We start from the raw sequence: 22,139 nt of genomic DNA, 5'->3' as shown, positions 1-22,139 counted from the left end.
TATTTTTAGAAATTTCTAGAATATTTAAAGTTCCCAAAAATAAGGTCCGGTCCATTGTTTTCTATGCTTTAATCGATATATGGGGAAATAAATATTTTATTTTTTAAACAAATTTGTAAATATATTGTAAAGTTTTAAATTTTCCCAAAAATTACTTTGCATAGTTCATGGGAAAAAAAGTATTTTTGTTACTGATAATTAAGCATTTTTTTTAATTAAATCAATTTGGGAAAGGAAATAATCTTTGAAAATTTTTGAAATCAATATATACATTAAAATATAAAATTTTCCAAAATTTACTTTGCATAGAGTTCTTGGAAAATAATTATATTTTTTACTAAACCTTTTTAAATTTTGTAATATCTCTAAAATAGCTCCTCCGCTCACTGCAATGAAGAGAAAAAACACAAAGTCCACATGGTTGTTGGAGTATGAGACTTCTGGCTTGGTACTAGTTTTGACGTTGCAAGAAGGAAAATGAGAATTTATAATCTATAGGAATGTATTATCCAAAATGAAATTAGGTTGTGCCTACCTTATGCAAAGTGGAAAACTAATTATTTGTGCATATTATTGATTGAAATATGAAATGAATTATCCCATGCATGATTCAACATTGTTCTGTTTTCTCGCTTAGGCTTTAAAGACATTATTTATGTAAACACATTATGAAAAACTCTCAGACAATAGTGGTGCTAGGGCCACCAATTAGTCTACCGAAGTTTTCCTTAATAAATATGTGGTATAAAATTGTTGAGTCAAATTTTTCTTTTTATAAAAAAATATAAATGGGGAAGGCTAGCATAGTGATAGCGTGGACAAATCTTCACTGTGGCAAGTAAATGTAAAACAAAATATAGCAATCAACTATAAAGGAAGAGCAATTAACTCCAAAGTAAGAAGGCATTGGAAAACAAAGTGTCCGCAACCATTTTCAAAGTCAATAAAAAGAGACCCATTCCGAAGAAAGAGGCATCGAAAAATAAAACCATAACAAAGCTTCAAAACCTTATTTTTTTTATAAAATTTTGATGTATTTGAGAAGGGAGTTTACTTCCCTTCGCTTTGGTCTATTCCCCTCAAGGCCCAAGCCGATTAGTGGATAGCCCAGCATGAGGGCAATGAGGAAAAAAGGAACAAGTTGGGTCCAAGAAAGCCCCTCAAATATAGTAACTAGTCACGTCACTTGGCCTGACTAACAACCTATGTTGTTGAGCAGCAGGCATGCAACATTAAATGGCCAGAGAGACTAGCACGCAAGGTCAGGACCCAACGCCCACTCATCTTTGCAACCATGGCAGTGCGCACACCTCACCCTCACCTACAACAAGGACAAATTGTAAACCCATGAATAATATAGCAAGATGATAGCTGACACGTTAGAGGGGGGCCCTTCCTCTAGTACAGCGCCCAACACCTTTACACGATCTGCTAGCAAAGGGCAAGGTCTACCATAACCAGGTATATAAGCACATCTCTGGCTTAGGTAAATGGATCTAAACACTTTCTCCTAGCTCTTTATCCCCACAAAAGGATTATTCTGACTTAGGCATCGGAGATGTCCCTCACCACCCCAATCCCTCATGTCAGTGGATCTTGCAAGTCACCAAGAGGAAGTTGGATCACTCGGGCTACAAAAACACAATATCAACAGTGACGTTATTTGTGGAATCTTTGAAATAGCATGCCATTGATATGTCGGCAACAACACATTCCCAAACCACGTGTGGACAAGAAGAATCATCGAGGAACATCAAGGCAAGGCTAACAAAGATGAATGACATGATAAAGAAGCTGACCAAGGAAGTATGAAGTCTTTGGCAGGAAAATGAAGTTCTGCAGATGGCAAATGGCGAGTTTATGGAAGACGTAGGACCAAGCCAGAATGAGCACACTGAATCGCGAAGCGCCATAGAGGTAGACATGGCGAAAGAGGAGAGAAGATAGATGCACCACGAGCTACGAGAGCTCATGGACAAGTATGCGTAAATGGCCAAGAAGATGGGTGCGTCAACCTTCGTGGACCAACTGCTCACTAGCATCGACTTACCATACAGCGCGAAGGTCATGGCTACATCGCTCTCACCCAAGTTCAAAGTCCCTCAAATGGAGTGTATGACGGGTCTAAAAGCCCATTTGAGCATTTAGAAACGTTTAAAGCCTATATGACTCTGGACAGGTTCCCAGGCAAGATCGCGTGTCGGGCCTTTCAACTGATGTTGAAAGGCACAACAAGGGGTGGTTTGGGTCGCTACCCCCAGGGTGCGTCGATGGGTTTGGAGAACTGGCTCGCCTATTCCTAACACAATTTATGACGAGCAGGAAAAAGAGGTGATCGGCAGCATACCTCTTAACTATCAAGCAGCGCAATGATGAGAGTCTAAAAGCGTACTTGTCCCGGTTCAATAGAGAATGTATGATGATAGATGACCAAGATGAAAAGATCACATTGGCTACCTTACTGGGAGGTATCTGGCCAAAAAGCTCGTTCATGCAAGAGCTGATGCAAAACACCCCCACCCCGTTGCCTGATAGCTCCTAGGAAAACTGAAGTGGAACAAGCCGACAAGAAGGTTGGCAGGTAGGCAAAAGGGAAAGCCCATGAAAGGATTGGGAAGGACTCGCAGGGCACCAAGAGAGACGGTGGTGGGTCGGCCCAAGCGCACGGTGGAAAGCACGTGCATTCTACCTTGACCGTGTAGGAGGAAGGTGTGCTCACTCAAAATAAAATTGCTAAGTAGGCCCAAGAAGACTGACAATACTGCACATACCATGAGACTGACAAACACTGGACTAAAGATTGCTACACCTTGAAGCAAAGGGTGGAGGAACTAGAATATTTGCTAACCCTACATCCCATGTACTAGGGAAATGGACACGTAAGGCAGTAACAAAATGAAAGTCCCAAAAGGCACAAGACCTAGAGAAAGGCTCCTTATAACACCCCTAGCTGGGCACCACCCCGACCGCGAAGTCCCTTATGCGAACTTTGTACCATAGCCGGGGGATATGCGAGTGGTGGCCTGAATTCCTTGGGAAGAAAGGCCTATGCCTGTAGAGCCTGATATAAGGAAGTATTTACAATAGGAAGGACCTCAACCAGCCATGCATACCACCCAAGGGGCACTGTCATTACGTTTAGCGAAGAGGACAATGAGAGGGCCATTCATCCCTCCTTAGTCATAACCATGCAGATTGGAAACTTTGTAACACAAGGGATCTTGGTCAATAACAATAGCTCTACCAATATCCTGTTCTGGGATGTGTTAACCAAGACAAGATCAACCCCAATCATTTACGCCAAGCCCCGATGCCACTCGAAGGGCTCTCTGGGCAACTAGTCTAGCCTGTTGGCACAATCACTTTGTCAGTTTTAGCGAGGAAGGCACCAAGAACCTCTGCAACAATGATGGATTTCTTGGTGGTGAAGGCTCCATCGTCATACAATGTAGTATTGGGATGGCCTACATTGAATAGCCTAGAGGTGATCACGTTGTCCTATCATCTGAAGATGAAGTTTCCCACTCAATCTAGTGTTAGGGAAGTCAAGGGCGAGTAGGTACTTGCTCGAGAATGCTATGCCCAGGAACTGAGGGGTGGGAAATAGCAAGTACGAACGCTTGGGGAGATGGCTTGCGCCACAAGACCCCTGCTGCCACCCAGTCTGGCTATCTAAGATGAAAAGGTCCAAGATGAATAAACCCTTCGGCAAGTAGAGCCAAAGTGTATAGTACTAATTGGGACTAGAATGAGACCTGAATGAGGTAGTCTATGAAGCAACTCCTGATTGAACACCGAGACGTGTTCACCTAGAGCCACGAGGAGATGCTCGGGATAGAAAATGCAGTCATTGAATAATGCCGGTGTATGGACCATGTAGCTAAGAAAGTCCGATAGAAGTGTAGGAGCTTTAACGTCGAGAAGTATGCTGCCATAGTTGAGGAAGTTGATCGCCTCTTAGAGTTAGGATTTATTTGGGAAGCACACTACCTTGAGTGGTCGTCCAATGTCATGTTGGTGAAGAAACCGGATGGCAAATGGATAATGTGCATTGACTTTACCAATTTGAACAAGGCTTGCTTGAAGGACGACTTCTTGCTACCTTGCATCGATTTGATTGTTGATTCCACCACAGGTCATCGATTGTTTAGCTTCATGTATGCTTACTTGAGATACAACCAAATCTGAATCAATCCGGATGATGAAGAAAAAATTGTGTTTATCAACGATCGAGGACTTGATTGTTATCAAGCCATGCCCTTCGGGCTGAAGAATGCAGGGGCAACTTACCAATGATTGGTCAACCAGATGTTCAAAAGTCAAATCGACTACAACATGGAGGTATACGTGTCTGATTTGCTCATCAACAGCAAAGAGCCCGAGCAACACTTCTCTGATTTTTGGGAGGCTTTCATGGTCATTTGAGGATACAAAATGAAGCTCAACCCATTAAAATGTGTGTTCGGAGTGGAGTCGGGAAAGTTCCTAGGCTTTATGGTCTCCAAACAGGGAATTAAGGCTAGCCCAAAAAAGGTTGCAACGATAATGGACATGCCTCCTCCTCACAACATCATTAAGGTGCAAAGGTTGGCTGAGAGAGGGGCCACCTTGAACCAATTCATCACCTATTCGACTGATAAATTCCTACCATTCTTCAAAGTCCTAAGGAACGTACAAGATGGGGACATCGAATATAGTTAGGCATTTGATAAGTTGAAAGAGTATCTAACTCACCCGTTGCTTCTCAACCAGGTAGAACCAAGAGATGATTTGCTAGTGTATTTGTTGGTATCATCGCATGCCATGTTAGCAATCCTAGTTTGAGAAAAAGAAGACCAACAACGACCTGTTTACTACATGAGTCACACGTTTAGAAGAGTTGAGGTGAGGTACCCACAGATGGACATGATCACCACTAGGTGATTGAGACCTTATTTCCAGACTCACCCCATAAAGGTAGTCATAGACGTAACCCTCAATAAGGTCCTACAAAGAATGGACACCTTGAGCTGCTTGCTGAACTGGGCTATCAAACTTAGTGAGTTTTACATTGACTATCTGCCCCACACGGTGATAAAAGTGTAGTTCCTGGTGGATTTCATGACTGAGTTCAACGGCTTCCCAGAAGAAGCACTGATGGAACCCTTAGGAAAGCCTTGGCATGTCTATGTCAATGGCTCATCCTGCTGGGCTTGCAGGGGTGTAGGAGTGCACCACAACACAATCAAGCTCGCCTTTAAGAGGATGAAAAATGAAGCCGAGTATGAAGCATTACTAGCTGGACTGGTGACGATTAGAGCACTGGGAGCAATAGAAGTAGAAGTCAGGGCAGACTCCCAAGTGGTTGTCAACCAGGTATGAGGCTAGTTCTCCACTAGAGATGAAAAACTGAAGAAATATCTTCGATTGGTGGGGGAGGAGCATGATTTCTTCCACTACTTCAACATTCAACAGATATTGAAAGAAGAGAACCAGAAAGCAGATAAGTTGGCGTGAACAACTTCGATACAAGAAGACTCATGCCTACCAAAAAACATGGTGACTCAGATAATGGACTTCCCAGCCATTAGGATCGAGTTTCGGTCATTGGCCCTAAGACACTAGAATGGGCATGGGGTATAATGAAATAACTTGACACCAACAAGGTGCCAAGTGATAAAGAGGAAGCCCAGAAATTCAGGAACATAGCGGCTGCTTTGCAGTTATAGATGGAGTCCTGTACAAAAAAGGCTTCTCTAAACCACTACTAAGATGTGTCTTGCAGGATGAGGCCTATTATATACTAGCCGAGATATAAGGAGTCTAAGGTAGCCACTTAAGAGGCAAGCACTAGCTGTGAAGGTAATGAGAGCGGGGTAATATTGGTCCCACACCCTCAGAGACATCAAAGAGTTCGTAAGAAGATGCTCGAAGTGCCAGGTGCATGGCTGGTCTCACATTGTCCACCAGAGAAGCTGACCTCCATCATGTGCCCATGACCATTTGCACAATGGGAGTTGGATCTGGTCGGGCCACTTCCCCCGGGCAAAGGAGGAGCAAGATTCGTAGTGTTACATTCGTTACTTTACCAAATGGTAGAAGTGGAAGCTTTGGCTATTATCACCATTGTAGCTATCACAAGGTTCCTGTGAAAGTCTATGGTCTACTGTTTTGACATCCCTCAAAGCATCATATCGGACAACGATTAACAATTTGACTCCTCCCATTGCCAAGAATGGTGTGTAAAACTCGGAATCAAGTTCAAGTACTCTTCTCTGAGCCATTTGCAATCCAATGAACAAGTTGAGGCAACCAACAAAACCTTGATGGGAACCCTAAAGAAAAGGTTGGTGGACCAGAAGGAAAGATGGGCTGAGGAACTGTCAAGGTCCTGTAGGTGTATTGAACAACTGTCAGAGCTCCAATGGGAGAAACATTTTAACTTACGATGACGAGGCAATGATACCGGTAGAAGTAGGGGTGCTGTCCTATGGAGTGCAATACTTCGACCCAAATACTAATGATGAAAGACTGAGAGAACAATTGGACTTGTTGGAAGAAAGAAGACAAGAAGCCAAGGTGCAGATGGAGAGCAATAAGAGGAAAGTTGAGCGGTACTTCAATAGGCGGGTTAGTCCCAGATTCTTCAAAGAAGGCGACTTGATGTTAAACCAAACTGGGGTCACAATGCAAGAAGAAGGAAGCTGAGACTGCTATGGGAATGACCTTTCGTAGTAATAAGCAGTGACTGACCAAGATCGTACCATCTAAAGGACGACAATGGAAAAAAGTATGGGTAAAAAAAAAAGGGTGAACAAGTAAACTGGACCAGACCGAAACCGGTGGGTTTGGTCCTGTCCTCAGTTTGGTTTGGTCAAGTACCAGTTTCATTTTTTTCAAAACAGTTAAAAATAGGTTTTGTTCCAGTTTTCCTTTTTCTAACATTGGACTGATTCATATATATTTTTTAATTTTTTATATTGTATAAAATATTTTAATGTGATTTTTTTATATTATATATAAAATAATTTTATATTATATGATAAATTACTAATTAATTTAATTTTAAATTTTAAAATCCTATATCACAATAGTCTATTATATTAATAATTATTCTAATACTATATCACAGTACATTATAATATACTATAATATATCACTATATCTTATATATTATAACATATCACTATAATCTATAATACAATTATAATATATATTATATATACTGCAAGATATTATCACCATATTATTATATATTATAATATATTATATTATATATACTATATTATATATTACAAAAATCGGACCGAACCAGACCGGTTACACTTTTAGAAAGGATCTCCCCCACTCGTGGAAAGCTGAGCATCTGAAAAAATATTTCCCCTAAGATTGTAAATTCACCGATGTATATGTAAAAGCCAAGTTATGGAAATGAATGTGCATTTCTCGCAAGTTATCTCCCTTGAACAAACGAAACAAAAAGTAGAGTCCCTTGACTCATAACGAAATCAGGTCAAACACAAGTCTCAGGACTTGCCCAGACAGCTAGTCGAATAGAAGTCCCTTGACTTGTCGACTTTCGTGCCTCAAATATGAATCCTTTGATTCGCTACGAAGTTAGGCCGGGCACACAAGTCCCAGACTTGCCCATACAACTAGTCGCGCACAAGTCCCTTGATTTACTGACCTTCGTGAGCTCAAAATCGAGTCCCTTGACTCGCCATGAAGTCAGGCCGAGCATGAGTCCCAAGACTTGCCTAGATGGATAGTCGAACATAAATCCCTTGACTTGCTGACTTTTGTGCTGCCAAACCGAGTCTTTTGACTTGTCACAAAGTTAGGCCAGGCACGAGTCCCAAGACTTGCCCAGACGGCTAGTCGGACATAAGTCCCTTGACTTGCTGACCTTCGTGCTACTAAGCTGAGTCCCTTCACTTGCCACGAAGTTAGGTCAAGCCGAGTACCTTGACTTGCCTACCTTCATGCCTCTAAATCAAGTCGATTGACTCGCCATGAAGTCAAGTCGGGCGTGAGTCCCAAGACTTACCCAAACAGCCAGTCGGACATAAGTCCCTTCACTTGCCGACCTTTGTCCCGCCAAGCTAAGTCCCTTGACTCGCCATGAAGTTAGGCTAGGCATGAGTATGAGGACTAGCCCAAATGGCCAGTTGGACACAAGTCCCTTGACTTGCCGACCTTTATGCAGCCAAGTCAAGTCTCTTGACTCACCACAAGGTCAAGCCAGGCATGAGTCCCAAGACTTACCTAGACGGTCAGTCGGACACAAGTCCCTTAACTTGTTGACCTTCATGCCGTTAAGCTGAGTCTCATGACTTGTGACAAAGTCAGGCCAGACACAAGTCCCAAGACTCGCCCAGATGGCTAGTCAGACATAAGTCCCTTGACTTGCCAGCCTTTGTGCCACCAAATTGAGTCCTTTGACTCACCACGAAGTTAGGCCAACCATGAGTCCTAAGACTTGCCCAGATAGCTAGTTGAACACAGGTGCATTGACTCTCCAACCTTCGTACCTCCAAACTGAGTCCCTTGACTCGCCACAAAGTTAGGCCGAGCACACAAGTCCCAAGACCTGCCCAAACGGCCAATCGGGCATGAGTCCCTTAACTTATCGACTTTTGTGTCGCCAAGCCGAGTCCTTTGACTATCGACTTGCATATAAATTAAATGGTTAATGGTTAAAGCTCGCAAGCAAATTAAATCCAAACCGAAGACAAGTGTGCAAACCTCCTCACTATCCTTGCCAACCTCCTCTCCCTTGCTCCCTCCTATCCATGCCAACCTCTTCTCTCTTGGGACACGCGCTACTCACTAGAGGACTCTCACAAGTTGGTGGATACTTACACCATCTCTTATTTGGGCGTGACAGTCTCCCTTCCTCTTGAGTAAGGGGGGCCTCAAGGGTGGGCTCCTCTTGGACGAAAAATGAAGTAGCCTCAGGCTCGAAGGTTTGGCTAAAAGGAAGGGAGGGTATCAAGACCTTGTCGTTGTTGAGTTTGACCATAAAAGGAAAGCTTGAGCTATCTACATTATGGCTGGGACCTCACACCAGGGCTGCCTTTGTTGTGGCCAGGACTCACACTCTCTGTGGTAAAAGTTGCAGCAACAGAAGCATTAGCCAGGTACTAGACAGGAACAGACTGAGACGGCTCGATGATGTCTTTCAAGGGCACCACCAACATTGGAACCACTCTCATGGTAGGATTGCGAAAAGGCTTCAAAGAAAGCCATCCAAAGACTAACCTCATCTTCGTCCAATTCACCACCGTTTTGTGAACAAAACATAGTCAACAACGTCGTTTTGACCCTTTTGGGCGGGCTGGGTTGTAGCATTGCAGTGTATTGGGCTCCTAAGTATCTAAACCTTATTTTGGACCATTTTTTCCTACACCCTAAATCAAACCTAAACCAATTTTAATCTTTGTTTTAGTCATAAATTTTTTTATTTATGTTTTTTTTTTATAATATATCATTAAATTTAATTGTTAGTATTGATTATTAACAATTACTATTTAACTAGCATCTAATTACATGTAACTATAATATAGTATTACATGTTATTAAATACTAATAAATTATAATATTTTATACTAATGTTTAACTTATTCCTATTATATAACTATACCATATAGTTTAATTACATGTTATTGTATTAGTTTCTAACTTGATTATATACTAGATTTAGTATTATATGTTATTATACTTTATACATTAGTATACATATCATTATATATTAGTTATTATATATTAATATTACATGTTATTATACTTTAGTTATTTTTTTTAATGGAATAAATCTTATTTCTCAATTAGAACAAACTACAAAGCTTCTTGCAAAACAATTGCAGAGATATAATCATGAATAAATTCAACATCACAAATAGCTTCTGAAACAGACAAAGCATCTTTGGTTAGTGAATGTGCTGCAACATTGCCTGTTCTTCTCATGTGAGTAATAGTCCACCGAGTAAATGAATTTAGCAGCATTTTAGCATCTTCCAATAAGACTCCCACTGGACTCCAATCATTCATCTCTTTCTTAAGGAAATTGCAACTTGAATCGAATCCCCTTCCAATATAAAATTTCTGATCCCCATATCCTTACAGAAAATTACTACAACCTGCACTACAATAGATTCAACCATGTGAGGATCTGCATAACAAACTCAAGAATCACGAAAAGAGCCAATAAACTATCCCATAGAATCCCTTATGATCAATCATATCCCAACTTTGCCTCTAGACTCATCAACAACTGCATCCCAATTGACTTTATAAAGATCTGAGGGTGGCTTCAACCAGACACATCTCTAAGTAGTCAAGCTAACTTCTAAATGAGCCCCTTGTGCAGATTGAAATAGTAACAAATCCTTAGAGGCTTTATGAATCAAATAAGGAGCTTGAATCTCCATTCCATGCACAAAAGCATTCCTCCTCATCCATATCAGCTTAGTAATCACAGCAGCAATTTCAAGTTCCTCATTCTTCAGTTTTTGAAAAAATTCTCTCCATACTTTAGTAAAATCATTACTCTGATAGGATATCTATTGGATTCTAACACAACCAGCACTCCAAACATCTTGTACTGCTACATAATTCCATAAAGCATGCCCCACTATTTCTGGATACACCTTGCAGAAAAGGACATTTATCATCTTCAATAACTCTCCTTTTGCATAAATTAGAGAAAGTAGGAATAGAATCTCGACAAGCTTTCCATATATGCATCTTCACATAATTTGGAGTGTTCAGCTTCCAAATGGAATGCCATAACCCATTATTCCCTCTCCCAATCGATGTACTTTCATTGAATTTGGTAAGCAACTCTTTGTGGAGGTGATAATCACTCTTAACAGTAAATTTGACATCCTTAGAATAGAACTAGACCAACCTGTATTCTCTTCTGATGGAATTGACAGGGATCTTGAGAATCTATTTGAGTTCTTGAGATCTTATTAGTGTTTATACATTAGTATTAAATATTATTATACATTAGTTAATATTATACATTAGTTAATATTATACATTAGTATTAAATGTTATTATACATTAATTAGCTCATATTATTATTAAGTTTAACTAACCATAAAAGTTATACTTATATAGAATATATATAATGAATGTATAGAAAATATATATATATATTTATAACATATGTACAATATCCGAGTTGGAGTCAGAGGGTAAAGTCAAAGTTGGAATCGGTATGTTGGATTTAGAGTCGGTCCGACTCCACCTCCAACTTTTCAATTGAAAACAAATTCAACTCTAACTTCGAGTTGAATTTTCGGATTTTTGCTTTGTCCTAATTATTTGCAGTAGTTGAATCCCTTTGAAAAAAGTAAGCAAATATAGGACCCATAACCAAAAAAAAAAAAAAACTAATTTTTAAATAGTGAATATCATTCTTTTTTAAAAGAATTACATGACGTTTATGCACTCTACGACTATATCTAGCATTAATTTTTTTATTTATGTTGTTTAGTTTAAATGCTTATACTTTCATATTAAATTTATAAGAAGTACTAGATTTACAAAAAAAATATTATAAAAATAAACTTACTAATTGACGTGACATGATATAATACGTCATATATACTTTATAGTAAAATTGTTTTATAAGATAATGTATTACATCAAACTATATTAATTTATGAATTTATTTATATATATACATATTGTGACGCCCCCAAATTCCGTTTGTGATCGGACGGACATTTGAAGCGTCGAGACATGCAACACAAGGTTACATGCCCCCGTTCATGACATATAAGATGCAATGTTCCTAACATGCATCTAACATTATGCAATATTCGCAGCGGATAATTTTTTTCTTTAGCAATACTATGCACCAAATTGAAAATATCTCAAATGCTTAAAACATATTTCATACATAAAGACCCATTGAGTAGATCACAACACTAGTCCAAAATGGTTATGATCCAAAAAGTACTAAAGATGCAACTCCATTGTACAAGTAGTAATTTACGTTAACTACTATATTAACATTGACGTCACACCGTCGCTTAGTCAACTGTGTCTAGTTGATCAGCTCCTGATTCTCCTTCAGGTCCTGTAACAAGATCTACCATTCGGGGGGAATGGTAGTTGGGACTACCAAAGTGAGATTTGATTACAAATTTCAGTAAGTTAACAAAAAACTTCCACACAAGCTAATGATGCATGCATGACAGTAAAAGCATAAATGCATAATCAAATTCATAAGTAATTAAAGCATAACTTGGCGTACAACATAGCATAATTGACATAACTTAAATTGAAACATGAACTGAACTTGACTTGACATGAACTTGATCTGAAACTCCACAGTTGTTGTGGCCCCATGTATTCTACGTGTAAATACATACTCCACAGTTGTTGTGGCCCCATGTATTCTACACAAACTTGACTTAACATGAAAAATACATACTCAACAGTTGTTGTGGCCCCATGTATTCTACGTGTAAATACACACTCCACAGTTGTTGTGGCCCCATGTATTCTACACAAACTTGACTTAACATGAAAAATACATACTCCACAGTTGTTGTGGCCCCATGTATTCTACGTGTAAATACATACTCCACAGTTGTTGTGGCCCCATGTATTCTACGTGTCGCAATTGCTGTGTCTCACGTAGTGTATGTGTCACAATTGCTGTGACCCCATACATAAGTAATCAAGATGAAACGTGACTGGAATACGAAATGACTGAAGCCCTGACGTAACATAACGTGACTTGAATATAACTTGAAATACATGACCAACTTGAGATAGAAAAATTTCGTAACATTGCATAACATATAATAGACAACATATTTAACATGACATATTTGCAACAGTGAATATTACATGACTTGACATACATGTAATAGATGACATACTTAGCATGACGTACTTGTAAGGTACAGTAATACATAACAGAATATATTATGTAACAGATAAAAATTGACGATAGAATAAATTCTGTATAATAGACAATTACGTGATAACTTGGCATGGCATGACATATATGATAACACACATACATACACAGTAGACTGCTAGTAAGTTAAAAGCTAACTTACCTCGATCTCCGCGTTTCTTATAAAACTTCAAGTGCGACCACGAGGAACTGTAATTAGTGATTCTAAAAGTTAGAACTAAATCACTAATAATTTGAAATATGGAAAATACTAACTTAAAGAGTAAAATTTTCATTTTACTCTCTACATTTGGGAAAATGACCGTTTTACCCATAACTTAAGGATTTTGCATACTAACTCCAAAAGTTTCTAAAATTTACATTCCTCATGTAAATTTTGTCCTAAACTTAAATATCAACTCAGAAAAATTTAAAACAAAACACCACTATGAAGAACACACTATGGCCGAAACATCCATAGGCCATTTCCCTTAATTTTTGTTGCAATTCCTTCCAACTTCAAAACTCATGCTTAAATCAAAATTTTGCAACAAACATCTTCTAATCCTAAGTTCAAAACCATGCTTAAAACATCCATTTAGAAAAAGCTAATAATTAACACCAAACTTTTTGTAAAAAAATTCAAGCACTTGAATTACAAGTTTTGACCTTAAATCAAAACATCTCCAAGAATTTCAAAAATCAAATCTTACTTCTAACATATTCATAATATCATCCTAATATCAACCATGCTTTAAATCATCAAACTAAAGTCATCAAAATCACAAAATAACATTTGGAGTTTTTGGTTTTACACTTAGTCCAAAAACAGAAACTTTTTCCTCAACTAGTTTTGATAAATCTCTTGATCTATGACTTATAAATATATGATCTTCAAACCAAACCATTACATGGTTTAAAAAGATGTCCTAAAACATATATAAGCTTCTAATTCAAGATCACATGGTTAGAAATTAACCAAAACATAAATTTAGCCAAGAATATCCACACTTTGGCTTATTTGAATATCTCTTTGCATAAAATTTCATATCTTTGAAACTAACATCAAATATCTTCAAAATAATAATATAACATGTATATAAGATACTTAGGATCCTCCAATAAAATTATTAAAGTCATTAGAATAGGTTTAGACCACCAAAGAGTTAAACTTTCTCAAAACAGAAACTGTTTTTCTTCTTCCAGTTTCTAAGTTTCTAAATCTAAGAAAATCTTTCATCAAAACCTTTAATCATGCAAAACTCCTCAACCAATAGTCACATATACATGTTAACAATACTCCATAAAAATTTTGGACCAATATCTATCCATTAGCTTGGTCAAAAACTCCAAACTATAACATATTCTCCAGTTTATCTCCCAGAATGACCTTTCTATAGTTTACACAATATTTGACTGACCAAATGATCCTCAAATGGAGCAAATAAGATATCCATGTAAACTAGACTAAAAAATGAACAACTTATATGAAGGAGACTTTATGATAAAATACTTACAAAAGCTTCGAAATGGATGTGCAAAAGACCTCCTAAAAGCTGTCTGAGAGAGAGTGTTTGATATTCTTTCAATGGAAAGTGTAAATGAAGATAATTTCGTGGGGAGAGGTGGCTGGAGATACTTATGGATGAGATATGGAAGAGATGAGGCTGGAGTTGAGAGTTGAGTGTAGTTTTCTCCTACCCAAAATATCTATAAAAGATTATCTCATAATATTCTATCTAATAGTATCTACAAAAAATCAACTTAAGATATTTTCATCTAATAATATCTATAAAAATCAATTCAAAATATTTTTACCCAATAATATTCATGAAAATTACCTCAAGATATTTCTTTTTATCCAATAATATCTACAGTTTTGAACAGACGTTTTGTCCGAAAATATGAAAAAATGTTATTGCGCTATAAGACTTTAAATAACTCTCCGAGTCTAATGGCACAAACCATAATACATTTTGACACTTCTAACTATCTCCCATAATCAAAAACACACTTCTGATACCATAGTAAATAATAACACTAACTATGTAGTTAGACAAAAACCTATACGATTAATGGATTCGTGAAAACTTATGGGGTTTTCACGAGATTCCTAAAGTTAATAGAAATTTCATAATTGAATTTCTAGCAGGCTGTTACAGTAATACAACATTTTATCTTATTTATGATTTTTCAACCATTGCTACAGTAATGTTATAGTACTGCTACAGTTGATCTATGGTACTCATACAATAACGCTAACTACTATATTTTTAAAAAATATATCTATATTTATCTATTAGAATTTTTTATTTTATTATAATATATAATTAGAAAAATATATTTTAAATTTTATAACATATATGATAATAAATAGGTCATAATTTCATTTAACAAAGAAATGATTTCATATTTGGGAATACTGAAATAATCAAGGCCAACTATAAAATATATACTTAGGAAAAGTGACTCACCCAAAAATAAGTAGCACAAAAGTTATCCCAAGTGCATGAAGATGTCATATAATAATTAGGAATAAATTCTTAAATCGTCTCATCAGGATAAGTTACTTAAAATTAAATTCGTTTAAAATGGTGAAAATATTCACAAAGAGAAAATAAAAATGATGGTATGTGCAATGGATGGAAGAGTGCAACAAGAATGAAAAAAGGCACTAGTCATGGACTAGATTCATAGTTTTAGATTTTTGAGTGTCAAAATGAAATATAAAAGACTAACAAATTGAAATTAACAATAAAAAAATCAACTAAACTGAACAATCTTAATTAATATGAAAATTAAATAATAAAATTGAAATTATTTAAGTCATAATTAAACTTTAATCAATCTAATATGCAATGGAATTAAAATATTAATAAAACTAAGTTAAGAATTAAACTAGATTATAAAGTAATTGACAAAATACAAATTGAAAATTGAAAATCTCCAAAATCAAGATTCTAGAGTTCATCCTTGTATTCAAATCACAAATTCTCAAAATTAATCCATAGCAATTGTAATCACTATTAAATAAAAGTTTAAAAGCGTAAGAAAAATAAATAACATGAAGTAAATAAATATCAAATAAATTGCCAAAACTTTTAAGTCAAAAATCTCAAAAATATTTCATAAACTTTAAACTGAAATTAAATAAAAAGTAGAAAATAAAAAGAACAAGCCAATTAAATAGAAATAGAGATTAAAAATGGTAAAAAATATTAAACTGTAGCAGTAATTGAAGTCCTCAAAAAATTCTTCAATGATACTATAATTTCTCTTCTACTAATTAATAATTGTGCAACATTCAATGAAAAGCCTGATAAGAAAATTTGGTGCGGCTTGAATTGAGAAATCTCCCAAAAATAATAGAAGTGTGCGGCGCGCCTCAAGGATAGAAGTACCTCTGGTCTTGAACTCCCTCCAAGCAAAATAACATTGTGCCGTAGGTCAAAACTCCCAATGAGATTTGAATTCCTCCTACCACTATCAATTGACATGTGGCCATCAATGATTCTCTTTCCAACCCCATAAAGACCAAGTCAAACCAAAAAAGCGACTAGCATATGTCTCCCACGTCCAAGTCCTAATATGATTTTTTTTTTTTTTTTTAATCTTGTGAGACGTGCACTATAGGACTCTAATAAAAATCAATTCTCCCATATTTTTTTTTGTACGGCATGCATCCTCTTGAGTCTTCATAAACCAAGTCAACAAAAACTTAACTTTTATTTTTGATCACTGTATATAAAAATATAAATAAATAAAATAAAATAAGAAAAATAAAATATATATAAAAAATTATGTATTGTGCATATAAAAGAATATTATTCAATTAAATTACAAGTTATAATATTAAATAAAAATCATGCTATTAATCAACTTAAGTCACAACTCGAATTTATGTATTTTAATTATTTTTTCATCTAAAACTAATAATAATGTAATGAAAGAATTAAAATATATTGATTTTAAATATATAAAATATGTAATAATTCAGCTCAATCAAAAAGTCAAAATATTTATGAGTTTTTAAATTAATTTATAAATATTATTTATTTTTAATATATTCATAATATTTTTCATGCAATAATTAAAAATAATTTTTAATAATTAATAAGACACACCACTTTATCAAATTATTAAAAAATTAAATCATCTCATTTTATCTTACTATTTAAATATATATTTTTTTATATACCAATTTATCTTATTTTAACTTAAAAATTTTATTATTATTTAAAATATTCCGTCTCATGAACTGCATGGCCTAAGTAGACTAGTTGTGTAATAGTTTTTGAGAAAAAGCCAAAAGAGAGGTAAACAATGTAATGATGTATTGAGTTTTAAAATAGGTTAATAAGCTACGGATGGCATCCCAAAAGGGCGTCCCCAACATACTTTTATTTTAATGCAACGAGGCAACGCATGGAACCTCGAATGACCGTCCGTCTTAAGTTCAACTAGCTGTAAAGCCGGTCCATATTTATAAAACAGTAACCAAAAACAAAACACGTAAGGAAGCAGCTTCCAGTTGCAGCCTTCCGTCCTGTCCCTCTCTCTTGCTGTACATCGTTTTGAAGCTGCCAAGACATACGAAGCATTGAATGCGGGCGTCCAGTCCACTAGTCCTGTGAGTCCACCACTCCTGTGAGTCCACCACCGTTCCGTTAACTCATCGGGTACTCTTCTCTCTCTCTCTCTCTCTCTCTCTCTCTCTCAATCAATCACTTTGTCTTTGCCATCTTTTTTTTATTCTTAATTCTTCAGTAGCAGTGGTAAAGTCAAGCTCTATTTTTTGGAGCATTTCTCGTTCCTGAAGTTTCCCAACTTCACCATCAAGTCTGTGATTCAGTACTATCTTTTGTTTTTATCACCTTTTCTTTGAGTGTATAATTCGTTTTGCATTTGCTTTTCAGAGTTATCAGCATATTCTCAGATCTGATTTTGTTCAACCCATTACCCATAACACAAAAATCTTAGCATGGAATCTTTTGGTGGCTTGTGATAAAGCGGCTGAACCTGATCCTTTTGTAAATGGTTTTACTAGGGTTTTATGTTATGTTGTGATGTGTGGAGCTCTTGGAGTTTGGAGTTCATGAAACGATTTGTTTTGGCTGAGAGATAGAGAGAGAGAAATGGAGGGGAGGATGAAGAAGTACCAGAGGCAAGTGAGTCCGGAGAGGGCCAAAGTGTGGAGGGAGAAGTCGCCCAAGTATCAGCAGTATCGGAGCGTCCCCGTGGTTTATTATCTCTGCCGCAATCGCCAGTTGGAGCACCCTCATTTCATGGAGGTTCCCCTTTCCTCCCCGGACGGGCTCTACCTGAGAGGTACTCCAAACAGAAGAAACGCCACCCTTTCCGTTCCCACAACAACAACACGATTGGCTTTCTAATCATATTTTTAGTTTGATTTGTTTTTCTCTTTATCTTTTTTTTTTTTTTTTCCCTCAGATGTGATCGAAAGGCTGAATGTTCTGAGAGGCAGAGGGATGGCATCCGTCTATTCTTGGTCTTGTAAAAGGTGAGAAGAAATGGTGCCACTTTGCTCTCTTTCGATGCTGATATACCCAACCCAGAACCGTTATTTTTGTTTTGGAATGGAACAAAAAGTTTGCATTTTTCTTTCCTCTGATTTTCTTAGCGACAAAAAATACACCGAATGTTTGTTTTGATACTAGTATTTATTTTTTGATTTCTCATTTGTTTTGGTCTTGTATTATTCGAAAATCCAGAAGTTACAAGAATGGATTTGTATGGCATGATCTTTGCGAAGATGATCTGATTCATCCTGCTCATGGAACCGAGTATGTGCTCAAAGGTTCTGAGCTCTTCGAAGACTCTAACTCAGGTAAAAAGGCATCCTTGCTTCATTTCTAACCTATTGCTTGCTCAAGACATGTATAGAAAACTATTTAATTTTCGTTGATATTTTTCCTGACTATACAAAGAAGCTTAGATTGGTGAGTCTATTTCATTTGGTTGATTTTTTTCAATATCGACACTACAGAAAAACAACAGAGAAACGAAATTTGAACTAAAATTGGGAGTATTTTCCTTACAGATCGATTCAGTCCCATCGGAATTATAAAAATGCAGAATTTGAGACAATTACCTGAGCCCTCATCTTCTAGAAGTCACGACGACTCTTCCTCTTCTTCTAGTATGAATGGAAAGGAGACCAAACATTCCCAAGAGGACGAGCTTTCTCCTCCGGTTCAAGGACCTGGTTCCTCTAGTGTTTCTCCGGAGTCGAGAGTTGAGAAGAATTGTTCGTGGGGTGGGTCTCTAAGCCTGACAGAGTACAAGGTTCAAAAGAGTGATGGTTTAGCTGATGCTTCAACACAAACTGAGGAAAATGTAAGCAGACCTAAGCCCCGAGAAACTTGTACAAGAGGTGTTTCAACTGATGATACGTCGTTAGAACCTGAATGTAGTGAGATTTATCGAAGTCAGATTTCACGTGGGAAAGAGAATTCTGAGATATGTAGAGAGTCGGTTTCACCACCTCCATCTACCTCTAGCGCGTCTTCATCGGGTGGGAAGACAGAAACTTTGGAATCATTGATTAGATCTGACGCTGGTAAAATTAACAGTTTTAGGATTCTTGAAGAGGAAGAAATTCGGATGCCGACCAATGCACGGCTAAAGGCCACAAATGTGTTGATGCAATTGATCTCATGTGGGTCAATATCAGTGAAAGACCATAATTTTGGCCTCATTCCCACCTACAAGCCCAGGTTTTCCCATTCAAAATTTCCCTCCCCATTGTTCTCTACTTCATTAATGCTGGGGGAGCTTGATTATTTGACGGAGAATCCAAGGCTGATGAGCCTGAGATTGGAAGACAAAGAATATTTTAGCGGGAGCCTGATTGAGACAAAAGTTCTCAAGGAAGAAGGAGCTGATGTTAATGCTCTGAAACGTTCTTCTTCATGCAATGCTGCCAGGTTAGTCTGATTCACTTCTTTCTTGCAATATTACACCTTTTGAACACACGGGAAACTGATGATCCTTACTCAGATTAAGGTGGTGGGGTGGGGACGGTGGAGGTCGGAGGTTTAGGTTTTACCAATAATAGAATGTTTTTTTCCCTACAAGGAGTTTTTATTAATTGGAGTATCTTAACCCAGAAAAGAAACAAAGTTCTTGGGTTTTGAGTATTTGTTGAACTGAATCATTTAATGTGTCATCTTTCCCGACAAAAGTGTCTGGGACCATCGACATTCCTAGTGCTCATTAATACTTTCAGTCTTTAGGTCCCTTTGAAGCTAGTTCAGACTCGTTGACCTAGTAAACAAGCCAAAATCATACCTAAGTTCCAGTTGATTGCTTTAGGAGCCAAATTCATTAAGACCACGGTTACCTCAGTTGGCCGTGTGCATAGCTGTGTTAGGTATTCTAGTAAAGAAAGTTACAGAAAGAGAACGCAACGGTAATTAAAAATATGTGATGGGAGGAGTGTGCTATCGAGTATCAATCATTGGAATAAAGAGAGTTTGAAGTGTTGGTTTGTGATGAGTTTTTGACTGGATTGGTTGACAAGATTTTTTAGGATTGTGATTTAGTAGAAATTGTAATAACCAAGCTAGAAAAGGCTACTTGAGCTTGAGTAAGACTTGATGCTTGTGTTGAGCTTGACTACATCAGAGTAAGCTCAGCTTGAAGCATCAACCACTCAGTCCAGTTTAGCGAGAGATCCTGAACATGGGTGAAGTATGGTTATCTCAAATTCTTTTAAAAGCAAATATAGGAAATATGTTGGTAAGAACACCCCGTTTCTCTCCTTCCTGTGGAATTGAACATTGATTGAAAAATTTAGAATTATTGCTTTCATACAAAATTAAGTGTACTTATAAAAAAAAATTTAGTGTACTGGAATTTTTCCCTAATCTTGATTTGTTTACTTTGGATGTGGATATTTTGTTGAATTCAATTAAATAAAGAATATTTGATAAATATGAGAGTAATTGGTGGAGGGTGTGGTAATTGAGATTGAAGAACATAATTCCCAACCTTCCTTGTCTAGTCAATTCCTCTGCAATTTTCTAGAGTCACTCAGATTGAAAACTGAATGTCATTTCCAGGACAAGTAAGCAATCAGATTCATTTGAAGAAAAAGAAGAATCGAGCTCTGGACGTTCAAAATGTATCCCACGGTCAATTAAGACTTCATTGAGCAAGCAGCCACGAAGTGAATCTATGAAATCTCCTGTTTCTGAAAGACCACGAAACTCTTCTGATGGAGCTGACAGCGCACAAATCATATCTCCTGGTGTTTCAAATGCTGGCAGTATGAGAATCACTGATAGGAACTCGGGAAGAAAGCAATCAAATAGGCAAGGTTCCTTCAGAGAGGACGAGAAGGTGATCAAAATCGAAGAAAGTTAAGTGTCGACTCTGCCCCATGTTCACAATAGGCTATTTGAAATTATTGTTTTGGTGGTCCTTGAATGTTAATATTGGTTGACAATTAATTTGAGACCCATGGTCACATTAGGTTTTTTGAGATTTTCATTTGATCCTACTTGGCAATATTGGTTGACATTTAGTTTGAGCTCAATTTTACAATGCCTTTTTTTTGTTTTTTGGTCCTAGATTATCATTTTGATCCAACTTTCTTGTTAATACTGTTTGATGTATAGTTTGATTTCACTTACAGGCTTGCTTCAGGAGCTCGGGTTATAATCGAATCCAAAGCACCTTGTGACACCGGCATTTGCAGCTCTTAAAAATGGTTCCTTCAACTTCCTTGTCCCTTCCCATTTTGGAATTGGTATTCCATTCTCACTGGTTTACTACTTTAGTTTGAATTTCAAATGATGGAAGAATTGTTGGCTGATTCACGTGATGATTCTGTAAATCTTGAAAGTAAAAGTATCAAAAAAAGGGCTGTAAAATTCGTCATTCGCTGGGGGAGGGAGCCAGTGTTGCAGGTGTGGTCCTAACAGACCAACGCTTCAGATTCCTCGAGTTGGTTTTCGTGCCAATTTTCTTAGATGGGATTGGAACTTTTTCATGCAACTACAGTTGCAGTATCTTCTTTTGCAGTCCTTTGTTTTTCATTACACATACCGCCTGCAACTGTTAAAACAGCGAAAGTTGTTCACTGCACATGCGTGCTGATCATGTTGCCGGGGTTGCGTTTGAAATTGACATTGGCCGTGGGGATGCTACCTTTAATGCTTGTCAAAGCCTAGTCTTTGGAAAGTTAAAAGGTTGTCTTAAAAGCTTATTTTGT

At 37.1% G+C, this 22,139-nt stretch overlaps 1 protein-coding gene across 4 annotated transcripts; it reads left to right on the top strand.

Moving 5' to 3' along the window:
- The first annotated feature begins 17,392 nt into the window (after positions 1-17,392).
- On the top strand, positions 17,393-21,936 carry LOC122292734 (protein SOSEKI 3). Of its 4 annotated transcripts, none has more exons than XM_043101222.1 (7): positions 17,393-17,580; positions 17,949-18,229; positions 18,353-18,422; positions 18,634-18,749; positions 18,963-19,848; positions 20,986-21,285; positions 21,561-21,936. In XM_043101222.1, exons 2-7 carry the CDS (start codon positions 18,037-18,039, stop codon positions 21,628-21,630), a joined length of 1,635 nt encoding a protein of 544 aa, XP_042957156.1. In that variant the 5' UTR covers positions 17,393-17,580; positions 17,949-18,036; the 3' UTR covers positions 21,631-21,936. The 4 variants fall into 4 exon arrangements, with proteins under 4 accessions (XP_042957156.1, XP_042957153.1, XP_042957157.1 ...); XM_043101219.1 differs by having other exon boundaries at positions 17,818-18,229; XM_043101223.1 differs by lacking the exon at positions 17,393-17,580 and adding an exon at positions 17,592-17,740.
- The last annotated feature ends 203 nt before the right edge of the window (positions 21,937-22,139 follow it).

The sequence above is a fragment of the Carya illinoinensis genome, chromosome 13, assembly GCF_018687715.1.
Source record: "Carya illinoinensis cultivar Pawnee chromosome 13, C.illinoinensisPawnee_v1, whole genome shotgun sequence".
Lineage (NCBI taxonomy): Eukaryota > Viridiplantae > Streptophyta > Magnoliopsida > Fagales > Juglandaceae > Carya > Carya illinoinensis.
This window is presented reverse-complemented; position numbering and strand designations above follow the sequence as displayed.

Coding starts and splice junctions, on each gene's coding strand:
- LOC122292734 (XM_043101222.1), top strand. CDS start 18,037: ATGGAGGGGAGGATGAAGAAGTACCAGAGGCAAGTGAGTCCGGAGAGG. Junction 18,230..18,352: donor GGACGGGCTCTACCTGAGAG/GTACTCCAAACA, acceptor TTTTTCCCTCAG/ATGTGATCGAAAGGCTGAAT. Junction 18,423..18,633: donor TATTCTTGGTCTTGTAAAAG/GTGAGAAGAAAT, acceptor TCGAAAATCCAG/AAGTTACAAGAATGGATTTG.